General features: G+C 38.3%; 2 protein-coding genes and 1 long non-coding RNA gene across 6 annotated transcripts in view; 2 read left to right on the top strand and 1 right to left on the bottom strand.

The window, feature by feature from the left end:
• Positions 1–15,985, top strand: part of LOC310681724 — a 122,865-nt gene that overhangs the window by 36,132 nt on the left and 70,748 nt on the right. The gene's annotated exons all lie outside the window — the stretch shown is intronic.
• Positions 448–15,159, bottom strand: DEK (DEK proto-oncogene). 3 transcript variants are annotated; one of them, XM_083449592.1, is made up of 11 exons: positions 15,013–15,159; positions 13,203–13,343; positions 11,595–11,696; positions 11,058–11,167; positions 8,972–9,066; positions 7,514–7,634; positions 6,395–6,580; positions 5,526–5,661; positions 4,500–4,648; positions 2,484–2,552; positions 448–2,103 (listed from the first exon to the last, which is right to left on the bottom strand). In XM_083449592.1, the coding sequence occupies exons 2-11, from the start codon at positions 13,330–13,332 to the stop codon at positions 2,092–2,094; spliced, it is 1,110 nt and encodes a 369-aa protein (XP_083305718.1). In that variant the 5' UTR covers positions 13,333–13,343; positions 15,013–15,159; the 3' UTR covers positions 448–2,091. The 3 variants fall into 3 exon arrangements, with proteins under 3 accessions (XP_083305718.1, XP_083305719.1, XP_083305720.1); XM_083449593.1 differs by lacking the exon at positions 15,013–15,159 and adding an exon at positions 14,369–14,931; XM_083449594.1 differs by lacking the exon at positions 15,013–15,159 and adding an exon at positions 14,750–14,931.
• The window catches only part of RNF144B (ring finger protein 144B), a 71,726-nt gene continuing 70,748 nt past the window's right edge, over positions 15,008–15,985 (top strand). For both annotated transcript variants that reach the window (XM_083449614.1, XM_083449611.1), the window contains exon 1: positions 15,008–15,152. The gene's annotated coding sequence lies outside the window, so the exon portion shown is untranslated. The remainder of the gene's footprint in view (positions 15,153–15,985) is intronic.

The following is a 15,985-nucleotide window of genomic DNA, read 5'->3' as shown; positions in this document are numbered from 1 at the left end:
AAGTAATAGTATTCTGCTAGAGGGAACAGACTTTAGGGCCAACCACATTTCCTGGAACAGGCGAAGATTCCATGTCAGATGGCAGCAATACTCACTTCCTTCCAGTCTGATGGAAGAAGGTGGCAATAATTCTGAAATTGCCTTCCACACTTGTTCCCAGCCACTGGGCCTGAAATACCATGCAATCACATCCATTGCCACAGCTCATCTGCCACTTCTGGGAGTTTGTGCATCAATCGGACACACATAAAACGGTCACTGCCTGTTCCATACATCTACTCAAGGTTAAGTAAGGGTTTGATGTGTTCACACCTCTAGCACAGATTACGCCTCAACATTTGGGTTTGGAATACTCTTGTATCTTATAAAGCAAGGTGATACACAACAGGCACCTTTGTTTCTGTATCATTTTTTTACTGTACATGTATTAAAATATCAAAATATACATTTTTCTTAAAGACATTTATTGAATACAAAACTTAGTTACACTCAGCCTTAATATAAAGGATCACATGCAAAGAAAGCAGTAAAAATGATAGATTGATCAGCTTACTAGTTGCCGACTAGTTTCAGAACATAGGTCTGTGACTTTTGACTCCTGAACAATACATTAGCAGAACTTATAATCAATACAGTAATGGAGGGGGCTAGTTACATTTCACATTATGACACATACTTGTTTGGCATTTATTGAGAGCTTTAAGTCATGATCATGTGTGCACATTAACAAAAAGTTTCATGAAACTTTTCATTAAATAAAACTTCATGAACAATTGTTTGCAAAACTGAGGTTTTAAATTTCAAAGCTTACACTGAATCAAAGCAGCAGGTGTCTATTAATACATTTAAACACCTATTCATTTATCAATATAGCCTAATTTTGGATACAGACACAGGAAACCTGTCCAGTGGATATCACAAAGATCGTTAAGTTATTCCTTACCATAAGGGAGCTTGATTTTATAGGGATTCTAGAACAGCTGAACGCCAAAAATTGCATATGAACTTAGCTCACATACCTTCAGAGAAGATTCTTATACTTGCTGCAATTCTCAAAGCTGTTTTGGTTTTTCCTATGTATTTATTTCAGTATGTAGGCTCAATAGAACTGTTGGGAAATGTACTTCAAAGTGAAGGCTACACCTTTACCTGCCTCCCACTTGACATCAGTTATGTGTGGGGCTGGGCAAGTGGGCATAATTTGGAAGCAGTCCCCTGGTGGACCTAATTAGACCAACAGGGTAGAGGTTTGTCACCCTTTGGTGTAGGGTATCATGTCAAGCCTTTGGAACAAAATTAGCTGTAGTCCACTCTAGCAAGTTAAACACTGAAAAATATGAGTGCAATTATTCCCTTATAAGGCAAGAAACACCATCTTTTTAAATGCTAGTTAAACTTGTTTCCTAATTAATTTCAGCCTCATTCCTGAACACTGACACTGGTCATAAATCTTCTAAAACACACTGATTTCTTTAAAAAACCCGACAACCTGTTTTTAAGCATATATATACAAACAGAACGCTTTTAAAAGTACAAAAATAACAATTTGCAAGTTACTATGCTCTTCACAATTCTCAGATATCTTACACATGCAAAATAGTATAACATAATTTAGAGCATTCATGATCAGGACATGTGACTTCTTCCTGAATGAATGGTATGTATTCAAATTAAAAGTAATGCCCAATACTGCAGTATTTGACAGTCTTAGCATGTGTACATACAGATACAACAGTTTTCGTATCAACTGATTTTTAAAAAATTCTCTACATTACAACGCACTAAAACCTACAATAGCTATATTAAATCTGCTTGTACAAAGAAATTCCATGATGTACAAAGTAAAAGCAGGGAACATTGATGGCCATGCAAAAACCTAAGAACTGCATTAAATGCAATTTTTAAAAGTTAAAGTAATTTCCATTAACACTCAGAACATTAAGCCAGTAGAATCATCCCTGACTAAATACTATGTTATGCCCACCCAAAAGGGCGAAACAAAACAAAAATTAAAAAAAGGTTTTGCTGGTGTTTGTAAAATATTTAAATCCACGGGAACAAGTCTGCAGCATTCGTTTTCTTCCCATTAGATCATGAAATGAGCTAAAAAGAGAAGAGTTTGTGTACTTTTAATCTTTAACCTACTTTGTAAATCCCACTTCCCACAAACACATTGCTAGGGCTGCCATTCTAACAGGTTGCTTGGAAGGAAGTTCCAGGGGGATTGATGGGACTTACTTCCAAGTAAATATGGCTAAGGATGGACTACAGGCCTTTAAGGGTACACTGTGAAACGTTAGATAAGGGGGACTATCTTAAAGTTACTTTAAATTTATTGAATAGAAACTAAGCATAATAAATGAGTAAACTTTGGGTGGAATTTCAGGAACTGAGATCTTCCTAGGTACCCAACATTTCCAAATTTAAAGAGCAGCTTTTAATATTTGGATCATCACATGATATTTCATTGATCAAGTATTTACCTCTTTCACAGTCTTTTTGATGAAGACTTTTCTGTCAGACAAGTCATAACTGGGATAGCTTTCATACACCTGTAACAACCAATTTAACACAAAGGTAAGTCAAATAGTACATTCCAAACATTCTCCCAATGACTAAGGGTCAAACTGGTTGTACCACAAACAGTATCTCATTAGTTTTTAAAATACATTAAGAGCAGGCATGAAAGGTAAGACTCTGGATTGGGACTACTGCATTTGGGGAGGCTGCTTTTTAAAGCCTCATTAAAATTGTTCCCTCCCCCAGTTTGCACCACAGAAGTCAAATATTCAAAGCATAGTTAACCATATCCTTTATATGTCATGTCTGACTCCACTCCACTTTTCCAACGTAACATAAAGACTTATACTTACTTGCAAATATTTCTATTCTCTAACCTGACTCTCACCATGCATATAGAAGTGTCTAATACAGTGGTACTTCGGGTTACATACGCTTCAGGTTACACACTCCGCTAACCCAGAAATAGTGCTTCAGGTTAAGAACTTTGCTTCAGGAAAAGAACAGAAATCGGGCTCTGGTGGCGCAGCAGCAGCAGGAGGCCCCATTAGTTAAAGTGGTGCTTCAGGTTAAGAACAGTTTCAGGTTAAGAACACACCTTCAGAACAAATTAAGTACTTAACCTGAGGTACCACTGTATAACTTTTGCAATTTAAATGTGAGTACCAGAATGAAGAGATTGCTTGTTTGTTAAATTGAAGCATCTCCCTTTACTTTTGATATTGCAAGGGAGGTATAAAAGGTAGATATAATATCCAAATAGATGCTTTTGTGTCAAAATTAGGACTGAGAAGACCCAGAGTCAGTTCTCTGATCCACCTTAAAGAACCCTTAGATCACTCACAGTTTTTCAGTCTAACCTTCACAGTTTTTTTGCAAGGACAGAATAGGGATTGTTTATTGCCCTGCCCTGAGCCCTTTGAGGCAAAGCAGGCTCTGGAGAAACTAGGGGGTGACATGGGACCTATGCTAGTTATCTTTCAGGGGTTAACCTAAATATATTTTACTACGTTTAGTATAATTATACCATACTGTGATAATGGGATTATGACTGCCCCCTAGGAAAACAGACAGCATAAACTGAGTTCACTTGTTTCTTCCTGCACCAACAAGAAAGCATAAGAATTTATGAAATGTGCATGCATTTTTACATTTGACTCTAAAGGTTTCTAACTGCAAACCAGTGATGGGGGGGAGACAAATCTTCACCGCTTCATCTTTCTTCAGATAATTAACAATGGGAAAGTAGCAATTAATGGATACCAACTGCAAATCAACATTAGGCAAGGTTGGCAGTTTCGTTTCTATATAAAATGCAGTACAGTGGTACCTCGGGTTAAGAACTTAATTTGTTCTGGAGGTCCGTTTTTAACCGGAAACTGTTCTTAACCTGAAGCACCACTTTAGCTAATGGGGCCTCCTGCTGCCGCTGTGCCACTGCCATGCGATTTCTGTTCTCATCCTGAAGCAAAGTTCTTAACCCGAGGGACCATTTCTGGGTTAGCGGAGTCTGTAACCTGAAGCATCTGTAACCCGAGGTACCACTGTACAAGGAAAACTAACATGGCAAATGAGATCACTCCCCAGGTATCTCCAATTTACTCTCCCCAGACCACATCTTCCTCCAGTTTTTTTGAATGTGTCCTTGAAATGTTATAATGTCCCTTGCTTGCCTGGATCAAGATATATGAGCAGAAACCTTTGAATTTTCTTTGGACAGACTGTACTCTATACTTTTGTACAAATATAAAATTACATCTATTGCACCACCCACTGCTGGCAAGTGGCCCCCAGAAGGTTCCCCACTCGGAATATGGCCCTTATGCTGAAAAAGGTTCCTCATTCCTGCTTTTAGGGCCACAGGGAGTTTTCCAAATTTCCCTAATTTGCAAAGGAAAACTTTCCAGAAAAACCCACATTACTGCTGTAAACTGCAAGCAAAACAACGAAAGTGGAAAACTAATGTCATAAATATGTACCTCTTTACAAATTTGTTTCATTGTAACTTCCTCTAGGTTTGCATTGGCCAGAAGCTTCTTCACTGTTTCTTTCAGCTCTTCATCTGTAGGTGGCTTTTTCAACTTTTTAATTAAAGGCTCATCATCCGAACTATCCTCTGACTCACTTTCTAAATGTAAAGATATTTTTCAATTAAAATGTGGATAATGATTTCTTTCCAATCAAACATTTTCACCTGGACCAAAAAACTGAATGACTTAGTTGTGTTCAAGCACTTTTGAACTTGGGCTTTTCAAATGACAGCTGCCAAGACCAGCTAGCAAGCTTCTTTGGAAATGGAGAGAAGTTTCAAAAACTATTTATGGGGTTGTGGTTTCCCTTCTCTCTGCTCACATATCCCAGCATATCCCCTATTTGTTACCTTTGATCTCCCAACTCTACCTACCTACCACTAAAGATCTCCTGCTCCCTTAAAACCATTGGCCATTTCACCATTGCTGCCACCTACCTCCTCCCTGGGGTCCCTACAAAGCCATGTTCCAGGGTGGTCACTAGATCAGTCACTTAGCTACTCTACTGAGTCCAGGCTTTCTATGATTAAGTGCATGCACACAAGGTATGAAGGGTGATGTATATTAACCTTAAAATCCACCCAGACCAGAACAGGCAGTTAAAACACACATATATTAGGGAACATAATACCTAGAAAAAGCAGCCGCTTAATATAGAACGCTCAGTTCTAATGCCCTATCTTAACAAAACTCTCTTCTCCTTAAAAGCCATGCTAACTCTAACCATTTCTTTCCTCTCATTTCGTCTCTTCAGCCACTCTTTTTAAACTGTTGTTCTCAACCGACGCTCTTCACCTGCCGCTTGCTCTCTCCTCCCAACATTCTACCACAATGCCCTGCTGTCAAACATTCTTCCATTCACTTTTCTGTCTTTGTTACAAAGCATCCATCTTTATGCCTCCCCCCTTTATGTAAGTATATACTCTTCTGTTCTTGTCCCTGTCTGCTTGCAGGACCCCAGAAAGATAGGTTCACCTTTTTTGGAATTGTTCTGATTCTTCTTGGTTGTGCTGCTATCTGCTTTCTTGACGTAAGCATTCTTTGTGCCCTTTTTGCTTTTCACAGCTGTCTTTTGCTTGGGTTTTTCTTTTTTGGATGACTTTTTAGGTGGCTGTGGTGTGATAAAGAGAGCATCAAAGTCTATTACAATATAAACCACTCCTAACACTATGAAGCTTCTTGCTAAAGCATAGTTTATTGCTAGAAAGCACTCTTTGCAGCAAAGCCAAAATACACATGCAAGCTATTTGTAACTGCATTATTTCTCTCTAGGTCTAATAATGCCCCTGCATTTTAAGAGAACATGCCTTTCTGCTTTTGCAGGGATACAAAAAGTTACATTGCATTATATAGTGAAGGTGGTGAACTGGCTAAGTTTGGCCTGCTAACCATTTTTTTGTCATCCCCCCTCCCCAAAAGCCATCAGCAGATAGTGACAGTGTCCCATTGCTAGCATGCTGTCACTGTAAGGTTGCAATGGATGATGAAGGTGTGAGGCTGAAAGGCGTTAGCTAGTTCTGTTGAGAACTGTACCTTTGTTTGAGGTGAGCACCAAGCATTTTTGTCCCTAAAATAACAAGTAATTATGCGAAGAACAATGAACCTGTGGTACATTCCTATCCACACCTCTAGCAAACAAGTCTTTGTACTTTATCAGCATCTAGTCACTACTTTCAAGTTTAAGTCTGTTGATCACTAAGCAAATAACTTAAAAGTCAATAGGTCTATGGAATGAAAATATTTTTCTCTATAATCCTATCATCTCCAGCTCAATGCCCTTTAAGCAAATCAGAGAGCCTACTGTAGCTGGCCTTCAACATGGATAGTTTGCAAATAGGTCCTACCTCCTCTTCACTTTCTTTATCTTCTTCAGATGATTCTTCTTTCTCTTTCTTTTCATCTTCCTCACTACTGGATTCATCTGACAGGATCTCAGGACATTTAGTGCGCTTGCCTTTCCGTGCCGTTCCAGAGCTACTGCGTTCCTTTTTCCCACTTTTGTTAGGTGTTTTCTTGGATTTTGGCAATGGCTATTAAATATTGAAAATTGAGGCAATTCAAACAACAAAATAGTTTTAAAACTATCTATTTATTTATAAGACTCTATGGGGGATAAGTAATTGCTTAGACCTTAACCACCTTCCAAGTGTTATCCTTCACTATGGTCATTTTGAAAAGGTACCATGAGATTACAGGTTTCTTTTAGAATGAAGTTATAGACATTACATACATGTATTATTTAAGGATAATTATTCAATTGAAGGTATTTCCTCTATTTAAGATGGTCATACTGTGAGTTCCATTTCTTATGTAGCCAAAACATAAGAAATAATAAATTAATAAATTGTTAGGTAATATTGCCTAATACTGTAAGGCAATGAGAACATAATTTGTTATTGAGCTTTTTACTCCAGGTTGAATGCCTCATTCTCAAAACTCGTGGAAGAAAACTTGTGTTTTCATATACACCGTTCAATAGAAATTGCATATTTGTTTTTAAAAGGGCCTCAGCTGTAACAAATGTTTAATAGCTGCTAGGCATGGTCTCTGTATAAAGAACCTCAGAAGAGATACGAACATGCAATCAAAACCTAGTGATCTTGTAGTACTCCTTGTAAGGAGAATGCTACTGTTCATTTCCCCCTTGAGCTCTGCCTTTGTTCTATTTGACTGCCTTCTTCCATCTCTCTTATTTTCCACAAGAACAACATATAATATATAATAAAGAACCTAATAAGATGTTCACTAGTGGCTTAATAGAATTGCAGTCATGTTACTTACATCTTCAAGAGCATATATGAATCAAGCAAAGCATACATGCAATTTTTTGGTGGGGCAAGCCACACAAAACTCAACAACTGTTTGACATGGGACAGCAATAGCAACTCTACATAAAAAGCATGATCACCACAAAGATGATAAATGTGATTTAAATATAGCTTCATTATTATTTCTTGTCTTACCTTGCCTGAAGGTTTTGGATGCATTAAGAAGTTTAGGATTCTGGCTACCAGTTCACTATTAACTCCTGATCTTTCCAAATCAAGAACTTCACATATACTTTTCAGCATTGCGTTTCTGTACCTAGAAAGAAATACCCTTTATTAAACATAGCTGATAAAAGTTGATCTTAATACACAGGAGCAAAGAGATAGTTTAGTTGACTACCTGCGCTTTCAAATATATCTTACAAGCATACAATTGATGAATTTATTATTTATACTCCACTTTTTGATTTTTTCAAAACTCAAGGCAACTCACAAAAATTAAACAAACCACAAAAATGCAATTGACATTTTGACAATATTTCTTCAATGATTGCATGTCCCGTCTTATAAAAACAGTACTTATAATAAAACTAGAAATACCAACCAGGCAGGTAGGAAATATTTTACAGCTAAGGACAGAATTCAAAGATAGAGTTCAAAGGGTATAGGGATTCATTTATTTAAACACCTTCTCAAATTTTTGTCAGTAGAAAGAAGCCACAGTATAGCTTTTATAGTTTACGCAAAGATCAATGGTGCAACAACTGAGAAACCTGTGCAGGCCCTCAGGAATAAAATTCACCCTTCAGAAGTTACAGCCAACCCCTATTTACCAACATGATTATACCACCATTGTCTAGAAGAGTCTGCGTGATAATGGAAGGAAGGGCAGCTTCTATGGGTTGCCATCTTTACCACAAGTCAGCCTAAGTACACTGGTAGCAGCTTATGCCCTCTCCATAGAGGGAAGTGCTGGAAATTGCACTATAATGGAAACTGGAAATACCAACTGCCAGGAGGAAAAAGACATTGCCACATGTGCAACCACAGATTCTGAATATCTTAAAACACATCACAAAATACAGTATTCCTTGTATACTGTTTATAACTGCAAATTTATTTTGGATAAATTTAAGTTCTACGAAAGTACTGCACAAATATTAAGGTGGCAGAGAATTTTAAGTCTGAAATAAATGTTGGGGGTACAATTTAGCCAAAGGTATGCACGTTTAAGTGCTTTTCATTTCAAGGGGGAAAATTAAGTATGTGTAACTCAACTATTAGAAAAATCACCAATATTTATGTGCTTAAATTTCACAAGACCATACCTCAAGTTTGTGCATGAAAATAGCAATATTTTATTGAACAAGATACTCACTTGTATCTTCAACTAAGTAGTTAATTAGAAACAATTCAGCACCAGTAAACCCATTCATTTTAGACATAAAATGTTCACATGTGTAATATAAAACTATCCTTCAGTAATGTTTATGGATATGGTTTGAAATAGAATACTTATACACTGAAGTTACTAAGTGAAATGTGCAGGGATAGAAAACAGGGCTTGAAGCAGTTGCTCTGCTCAAGATTTAAAATGCATGTATTAACATAAATAATGAAACTTGATCATACTAAAAAGTTTTAAAATGTTACTTTTTCAACATCTCTTCCTTTTTCTTATATTGGTCACTTCCTTTTTCAAATGGAAAGCCACTGAACTGGCCCACATTCTTCTTTAATGAAGCAACCTAAAACAGAACACAATAACATACATTTTAGAGCGGTATTTGCATTATACCAGGCAGGTCTTGATCCAAAGCAGTTCAACTAGGGCTTAGAACAAGTTTTCGTCAACAGAAAATTCAAGGGAAACAGGATGCAACATTTCCCAAAAACAAACTGAGTCTACCGTCAAATGTGTTACTTCTCTGACTATTTGCAGCTGCAATGATCACCATTTTTCAGAAGAGTCTTCCGGTTACCTAGGCAACACTTGCCTATCTTTGAAGACCACAGTGCAGTACAGTAAGGAAAGAGAGGAAAGTGACCCTGCATTGTTGAGGCAGTTGTGATCTTCTGACACATGGTAATTATGGAATCAATTCAAAGGTAAAGCTGGAAAGGGTGCTCAGCCAGATAGCACAGTGAACATCAAGTTGCCGCTGAAGGAGCACTGCAAATTTGTAGCCTATAAACAAGGCTACAAGATTAGCACATAAATTTTTGCTCACCTTTGAATATAACTACCTAATTATGTATGAAATAAATAAGAGCAAATGTTAAAATAGCTCATATACCCTTATTTGATAAGGAATTTTTCAGGAAGAACCTCCCTCAATTTCTGTAAGACAGCAAGCTGCTACATGCTGCAAATAATCATATTCATGAGAAACAAAAGGTACACTCTCTCTCTCTATATATATATTTAAAAAAAACTAAGTAAAAATATGTACTGAAATATTGGTAAGTTTGTATGGAATATGTTGTATAGAAGCTGTTTTCTATATAGACAGATTTGGATTCAATTGACAAATTATACAGGTTATTAAAGTATCTAAAAAGCAGTTCATAAAGCAATTTTGCTCTTCATAACCAAGATAAGCTTAAGCATTTTACAAATAAAAATGTTAGAATAGTAACAGACAAAGTATATTAGAAGGCCTATTATTTCCTGTGTATATAACCCTTTCTATGCATGAGCAGAACAAACTTGATTTCAACAAGTTCAATTTCTTCTCTCCCCCTGCATGACCTTAAAATCTGCTCCAGAGGGTTGGAGGACAACCCAGAGCAGATTTTAGGGGGGTGCAGGAGGGAAGGAAGCTCAAGTGTCCTTGTGGAAGCAGAAGTCCACATGGATAATTCTTCTTGTAGATTTTAATGTAGTCAAAATGGTATCATTAATGCCCAAGAGGGAGGTATCAGCAGGCTTGGGAAAACCAAGGTCTACATGCAAATGTGTGTGTGTGTGTGCGCGCGCGCGAGCACACAAAAGCAGACTCCAAAACAACCCAGTAAACATAGAATGCTGACCACTGGGAGGTGTGGTGGTGGAAGAAGAATGCAAATCTGAGGGAGAATAGAATGGAGTTTCCTGGAAAGTGATGTGGCTGCAACCCTGAACAGGAGCACTACACAATGCAGTATTTTGTTACAAGGCCACTTGATTTAGCAGCAATTTCAAACAAAACAAGGATGGAATGTGAGAATCAAAAACAGGCTTAAGACCCTGAGTAAAGACAGGATTGTGCCAGTAACTTCTAGCACCAGCAGACTCTACATTTATCAATCTCAGGATTATTGAGAAAAAAATGAATATGCAAATGGGGGGTGGTGGACAAATTAAAGTATAAAGACTCCATTCCAAAGTCAACTGGATAAGATCCAAATGACTACATCTAGCTTTGTAAGGCAAAGAGCTATTTGGATTCACTTTATTTCCACTGTAACAACCACATGGCAAATTGTTCTTGAACAGATGGGAGCTTCAAATACCCTTTGTATAGGGTCAAAAGCTCAAAGAAAAAAGATAATATAATTTAATAATTCCAGGAAGCAGAAGTAAGGCCTGGAAATGTAGTTTTCACATACAAACCAGCTATTGGAAAGCCCACTCCACTGATTTAAATGGAATTTATTTACATCTTAGGACTTCAAAGAGTCTCAGCCTTCAGAAACAAGGCCATTCTATATTTCATGACATTTTCAAAACAAATTTGATAGTGTTTTCTAAGCTTACTGTGCCTGGTCTGTTGTATAGAAGTTTGTGCAGATTTCGAAGTTCATCTGTTTTCTTCTTGCTTAAAAAGTACTGTATTCTTTCAATTTCACAAAGTTTTTGTCCCTTTCCTGAAAGGGAAAATGTATTACATTAGTCTATTTAACAACATTAATGCTTACTAATAGTTACTATATTACACTTATGAGGTGGTTATAGTTATCAGTCATATATATTTCAATGATTGGTATTGTTGTATAATTTTTTGACAAGGGCTGTGGATATTTTTTTTAAAATATTTTTTTGTATGGGTCCTCCTTAAGATTACCTAACATGCTTCTGCTTGAAAGGCAGTCAAGTGTTGAATTAAATTTAGACAATAATTTCAACATTTTGATATAATGGCTCCAATGCAACCCAATCAGATGGGAGGCATATAAATAATAAAATTGGTATTATTTTTATTTATTTGGAACAAGATGAGTTCTAAGTACTTGCTACTTAAAAACATGTAAAGATAACTCATGTTCAATATACAGTATGCAAAAAGTAACTTGCCTGGTGTAATTGTAAAAGGTTCTTTCTGTAATGAAGAAACTTGCATGGTCAATCTTTCTACTTTTTTCTTCTCTCTTTTTCCTTCAACAATGAGACTCTTTTCTGAAATAGACAATTATATATAAAATTTTGAAACACAGTTAGTTACCATATAGAAAAAACAGACCTATAGATCAAAAGTACATATTTAATATTCTAAGAAACATTCTGGGAACACCCAAAACTGTAGCAAATTAGGGTTGGACTACAGATCTGCCATGGAGATCTACAGATCTGCCACCACACCTGTGGCAATTTTCACTCTGAAACCGGGAATTCCAGGCTGGAATATTTCTGAAGGTTCACTAAATGTTGTACTTACTTTACTTGTTAAAATAAATCTACAACAGCCCTTCTCTAGTCACGTAAGAAAACGCAACCTCCCCCAAAAGCTGTGAAGGATTGTAACTGAGAAGCGTTGTAATGGCAACTTATGAACAAGTGTTCAAGCTTGGCTCTGGAAAGGAGACTTTACATACACACCTGACTGACACTACTTCATTCCTTATTCTCCAACAATCAAGGAATATTTGCTAGTTCCCACAGAAAGTATATGTTAATAAAATACGTATTGACCTCAAAAAACTAGTGCCTCTATGAACAAACATGTCTACACAGATTCTAATTAAAATTGAGAAACTAGATAGGAATAGTATCAGCAAGCCACTCATCATACTTTTCAATATCTGAACCCTGAAACAAAGGAAGTAACCACCAGAACTGGAATAATGCAAAACACAATGAGGAAGAGAAACAGCCCAGGTCACCTTTATTTATACACAGAACTATTTAAACTCTAATTATCTAAAGCTTACAATCCAGTAATATATACGAATAAAGACTATAAAATGACTATCAAACCAGATTATTGATTTCCAAATACTAAACTCACCATTTTGCCTAATATACAAGTAAATAAACAAAACATGTAACCTAGGTGCGTTTAAAACCTTACTCACATGCAACATAAGGTTTATACAAACAGATGGCTGTTCCTATATACAAATAAGAGCAAGGTGAAGAAGTGCTCATTCTCCATCACCTATACAAAACTGTCCACTTTATCCTACTTGTACTTCTTGGCTCTCCTACCTTTTTCTGAGCCCCAAGCACATCTGTACTCTCTGCAGAGCTGCCCATAACTTATTAATGCTCTAAATTACTAGAGGAAAAGCAACCCAAACATCTTCTCAGAAGGTTACAGTTTGATCTCAGTTAGAAGAGGTATCATTTTTTATTATCATTATTAAAAACTGAGTGCGCATATAATTTTACAGAATACTCAAAGATTGTTTTTAACTAATTTTCCATAAATGCATCCGTAAAAATGTTTCATCTCCAGTGCCATCTGATACTGGACATTGAGGGGGAAGTGCCTTTTCTTTCCAGCTGCAGCTCTTCACATTATGTTGGACTCCATTCTAGAGTGTTTTTGCTTGGATGGGGGCAAGGGACTACATCTGGAGAGCTTTCTAAAATGCTCTGCTGCACATACAGGCTTTTTGATCTTGACCTAAATATTTAGCTTAGTGCAAGTTCTAGTGTTCCTTCACATTAGCGTTTTTCTACCTTTTTCCTCCTCCTCCTCCTCGTCCTCCTCCTCTTCTTCACTATCTTCAACTTTGTCCTCAGTTTCCGGTTCTCTTTCTTCTGTTTGTTCAGCAGACAGTGAACCATCTTTTTCAGTTACAGATGACATGGTTGGTTCTTCTGCATGAAAACACAGGGGAAATATGTCAATATGACTTTGATATAAAATAACATTTGACCGTGTGCCCTTCCATCATTCTTGCAACATAGAAAGGAATTCTCCTTAACAGCAAGTTCTCATATACCACATTATTAACAGTTGTGTGACTGTTTTACATACGTTTACATCAACTGCCTTATGTATCAGATACAATATATGGCTAATAAATATGCCGCAAAGTAAAAGCTAGGGCTGAAGGACAAATGAAAAAACATTTATGGAAGTTGGGAGTAAGCAACTGCTTCTTCTGAGAAGGAATTTCCCCCCATACAACTGATTATACATAACAGTGTTTAATCCTCTGCAATTTTACACAAATCTAGCTATAGCCTCCTTTGTTAAAAATAAACTTTCTAAAAACTAGTTTTAATGACATAAAAATACAGGCAGCATCTGAAGAAGGAAAGAGTCAAGTTCCTGTGATCTGTATGGCTACTTATTCCTCATGGTCTTCGCACGCTTTTACACCCACACTTACTACCTGTAATCCAGTGAAATAGTTCTGGCGGCCAAGTTCAGAAGTATGCAAATATTGGCAAATATTAGCATGCAAGCTAAACATGTGCTTGCAAAATAAACTGTATAAACTTTGCATAAATTATTTTGAGCTTTGGGTTTCAACACGGATTCCTAGTTATAAAGGTCCCAAGTGACTTAAACAGAACAAGGCATGTCTTTTTAACAAGATTTCACAAAAGGAAAGAGGTAAACAATCCAAACAACTTGGAAATCTGCTATCCTACACGATCACACATTATGTTAATAGTGTGTGGTGCTGGCATAATTTGATGCCCCATAAATAAGGTATGTAGTAGAATGACAACTGTCTTGTGTTTCCATGCACCAACACTAACTTGGATCATATCCCCACTTCAACCAAAAACATTTGAAGCCCACCCAGAGGTCAAAACAAAACATGCAGCAGACAGTAACTGTACTGTTTTTCACCCCATTACGTGAAGTTTCTATTTAAACTTTTACATACACCTATAAAAAACCACCAGCACACGGAAGCCACTTTATGCACCCGAACAGGTGGGCTCTAATCCATTCAAACTCATGATGGTCTTTCTAGGACTGCTGTACTTCCTTCTTCCTAAAACAAACTAAAGCAGTGACGTTTTTGGAATAAGGGTTGTTGTTGCTGGGGGAGTGTTTCCGTTGGCTTTTGCTTTAGCACGATAGAAACTCCGAGCAAAACGGAACATTTTGAAAGAATCCCGCTGGCAAAACAAACGTGATTCCATGCTCCAACCATCTCTTCCTTAAGCATTGATAAGCTCCGGGGTTTTCGGGACCGAGGCAGAAGAAGACAGAGAAAGAGAGGTAGCCCTCACCCCCCCTCCCTGTTCAATCTGCCCCTCACTATAAGTAAACGGTTAAGCCCCCCACAAGGGCAATAATGTCAGGCGAGAGGATTCCGGCGGGAAACGCTGAAGAGACGTCAAGGCCGGGCGGAGGGAACAGAAATCCTGTCAGGCTCCGAGCAAGGAGGCTCCCTGGCGCCTTAACCGTTTCCACAGAGCGGGCTGCGCGCGGCAAACGTCCCTTCCTGGGCGTTCGAACCCGCCACCCAGGCCGTTAGGACCTCGCCTTCGACCGTTATCCCGGGAGCAACGGAACACCCACCTCGTCGCGAGACGGGCACCTCGGGGCACTTCTGAGAAAGTGTCAGCAGCAGCAGCAGCAGCGATGGCGGACAGCCACGGTATTTCTTAAAAAAGAGAGAGAGAAAAGATAAAAGGAAAAAACCACACACCACCCCTCAGGTAACAAGAGCAGCGGCTGGTAGAGACTTAAGGAGGGGGGCGGGACCAGACGTGAGGCTGTTGCTCACTCTTCCCCAGGAAAAAAAATAAAAATCAACAACGTTTCAAAATGGCGGGTTGTCAAAGAGGAAGAAGGAAGCGGGAAATCGCTGGCCAATCGGCGCTCGGGCCGTCTGGCGTGTGAGGCGGGGTTTTGAGAAAGTGACGGGCAGAAAGGAAAGGCCTCGCGCCGCGAACTGGGTGAAAGGGAGGTTTTGTGTTGGGGGGGAAGCTCCACGGCGCATGCGTGCAACTGGGGGCGGGGGCGGTTCGGAAGTTTCCATGGTGGCGCCCTCGAGCATGCTTGCTGCTGTGGTTGGGGGGCCGGGCCGAATGGCTTTTCTTTTTTTTTTTAAGTGGCCGCAAGATGAAAGCGCATTTGCAACTCCTGAAGGGGAAAGGGACCAGAGTGCAGCCCAATGAGAGCTCTGGTTCTTCTGCCAGCTCAGGCGCGCTAAGCATAGAGAGAAAACCCCGTGTCCATATTGCCACCGATCTGTAAAATCTACCAACAACAATTTATTATTTATACCCGGCCCATCTGGCTGGGTTTCCCCAGCCACTGGGTGGCTTCCAACAAAATATTAAAAATACATTAAATACTATGCTGCTCCTGCAGCCCCGTTCAGGATTGGAATCAATTATGTATTGTATTTCTTTTTAGATTTGTATACTGCTTTTTTACCAGAATCCCCAGTGTGACTCATGACATTAATAACATATTTCCGTTGAAAACCTTCCCGTTTCAATATTGAAAGACTACAATACAGTGGTACCTCAGATTACATACGCTT

Source organism: Podarcis tiliguerta, assembly GCF_965153285.1.
Source record: "Podarcis tiliguerta genome assembly, chromosome: 7".
In the NCBI taxonomy this organism is placed as follows: domain Eukaryota; kingdom Metazoa; phylum Chordata; class Lepidosauria; order Squamata; family Lacertidae; genus Podarcis; species Podarcis tiliguerta.
This window is presented reverse-complemented; position numbering and strand designations above follow the sequence as displayed.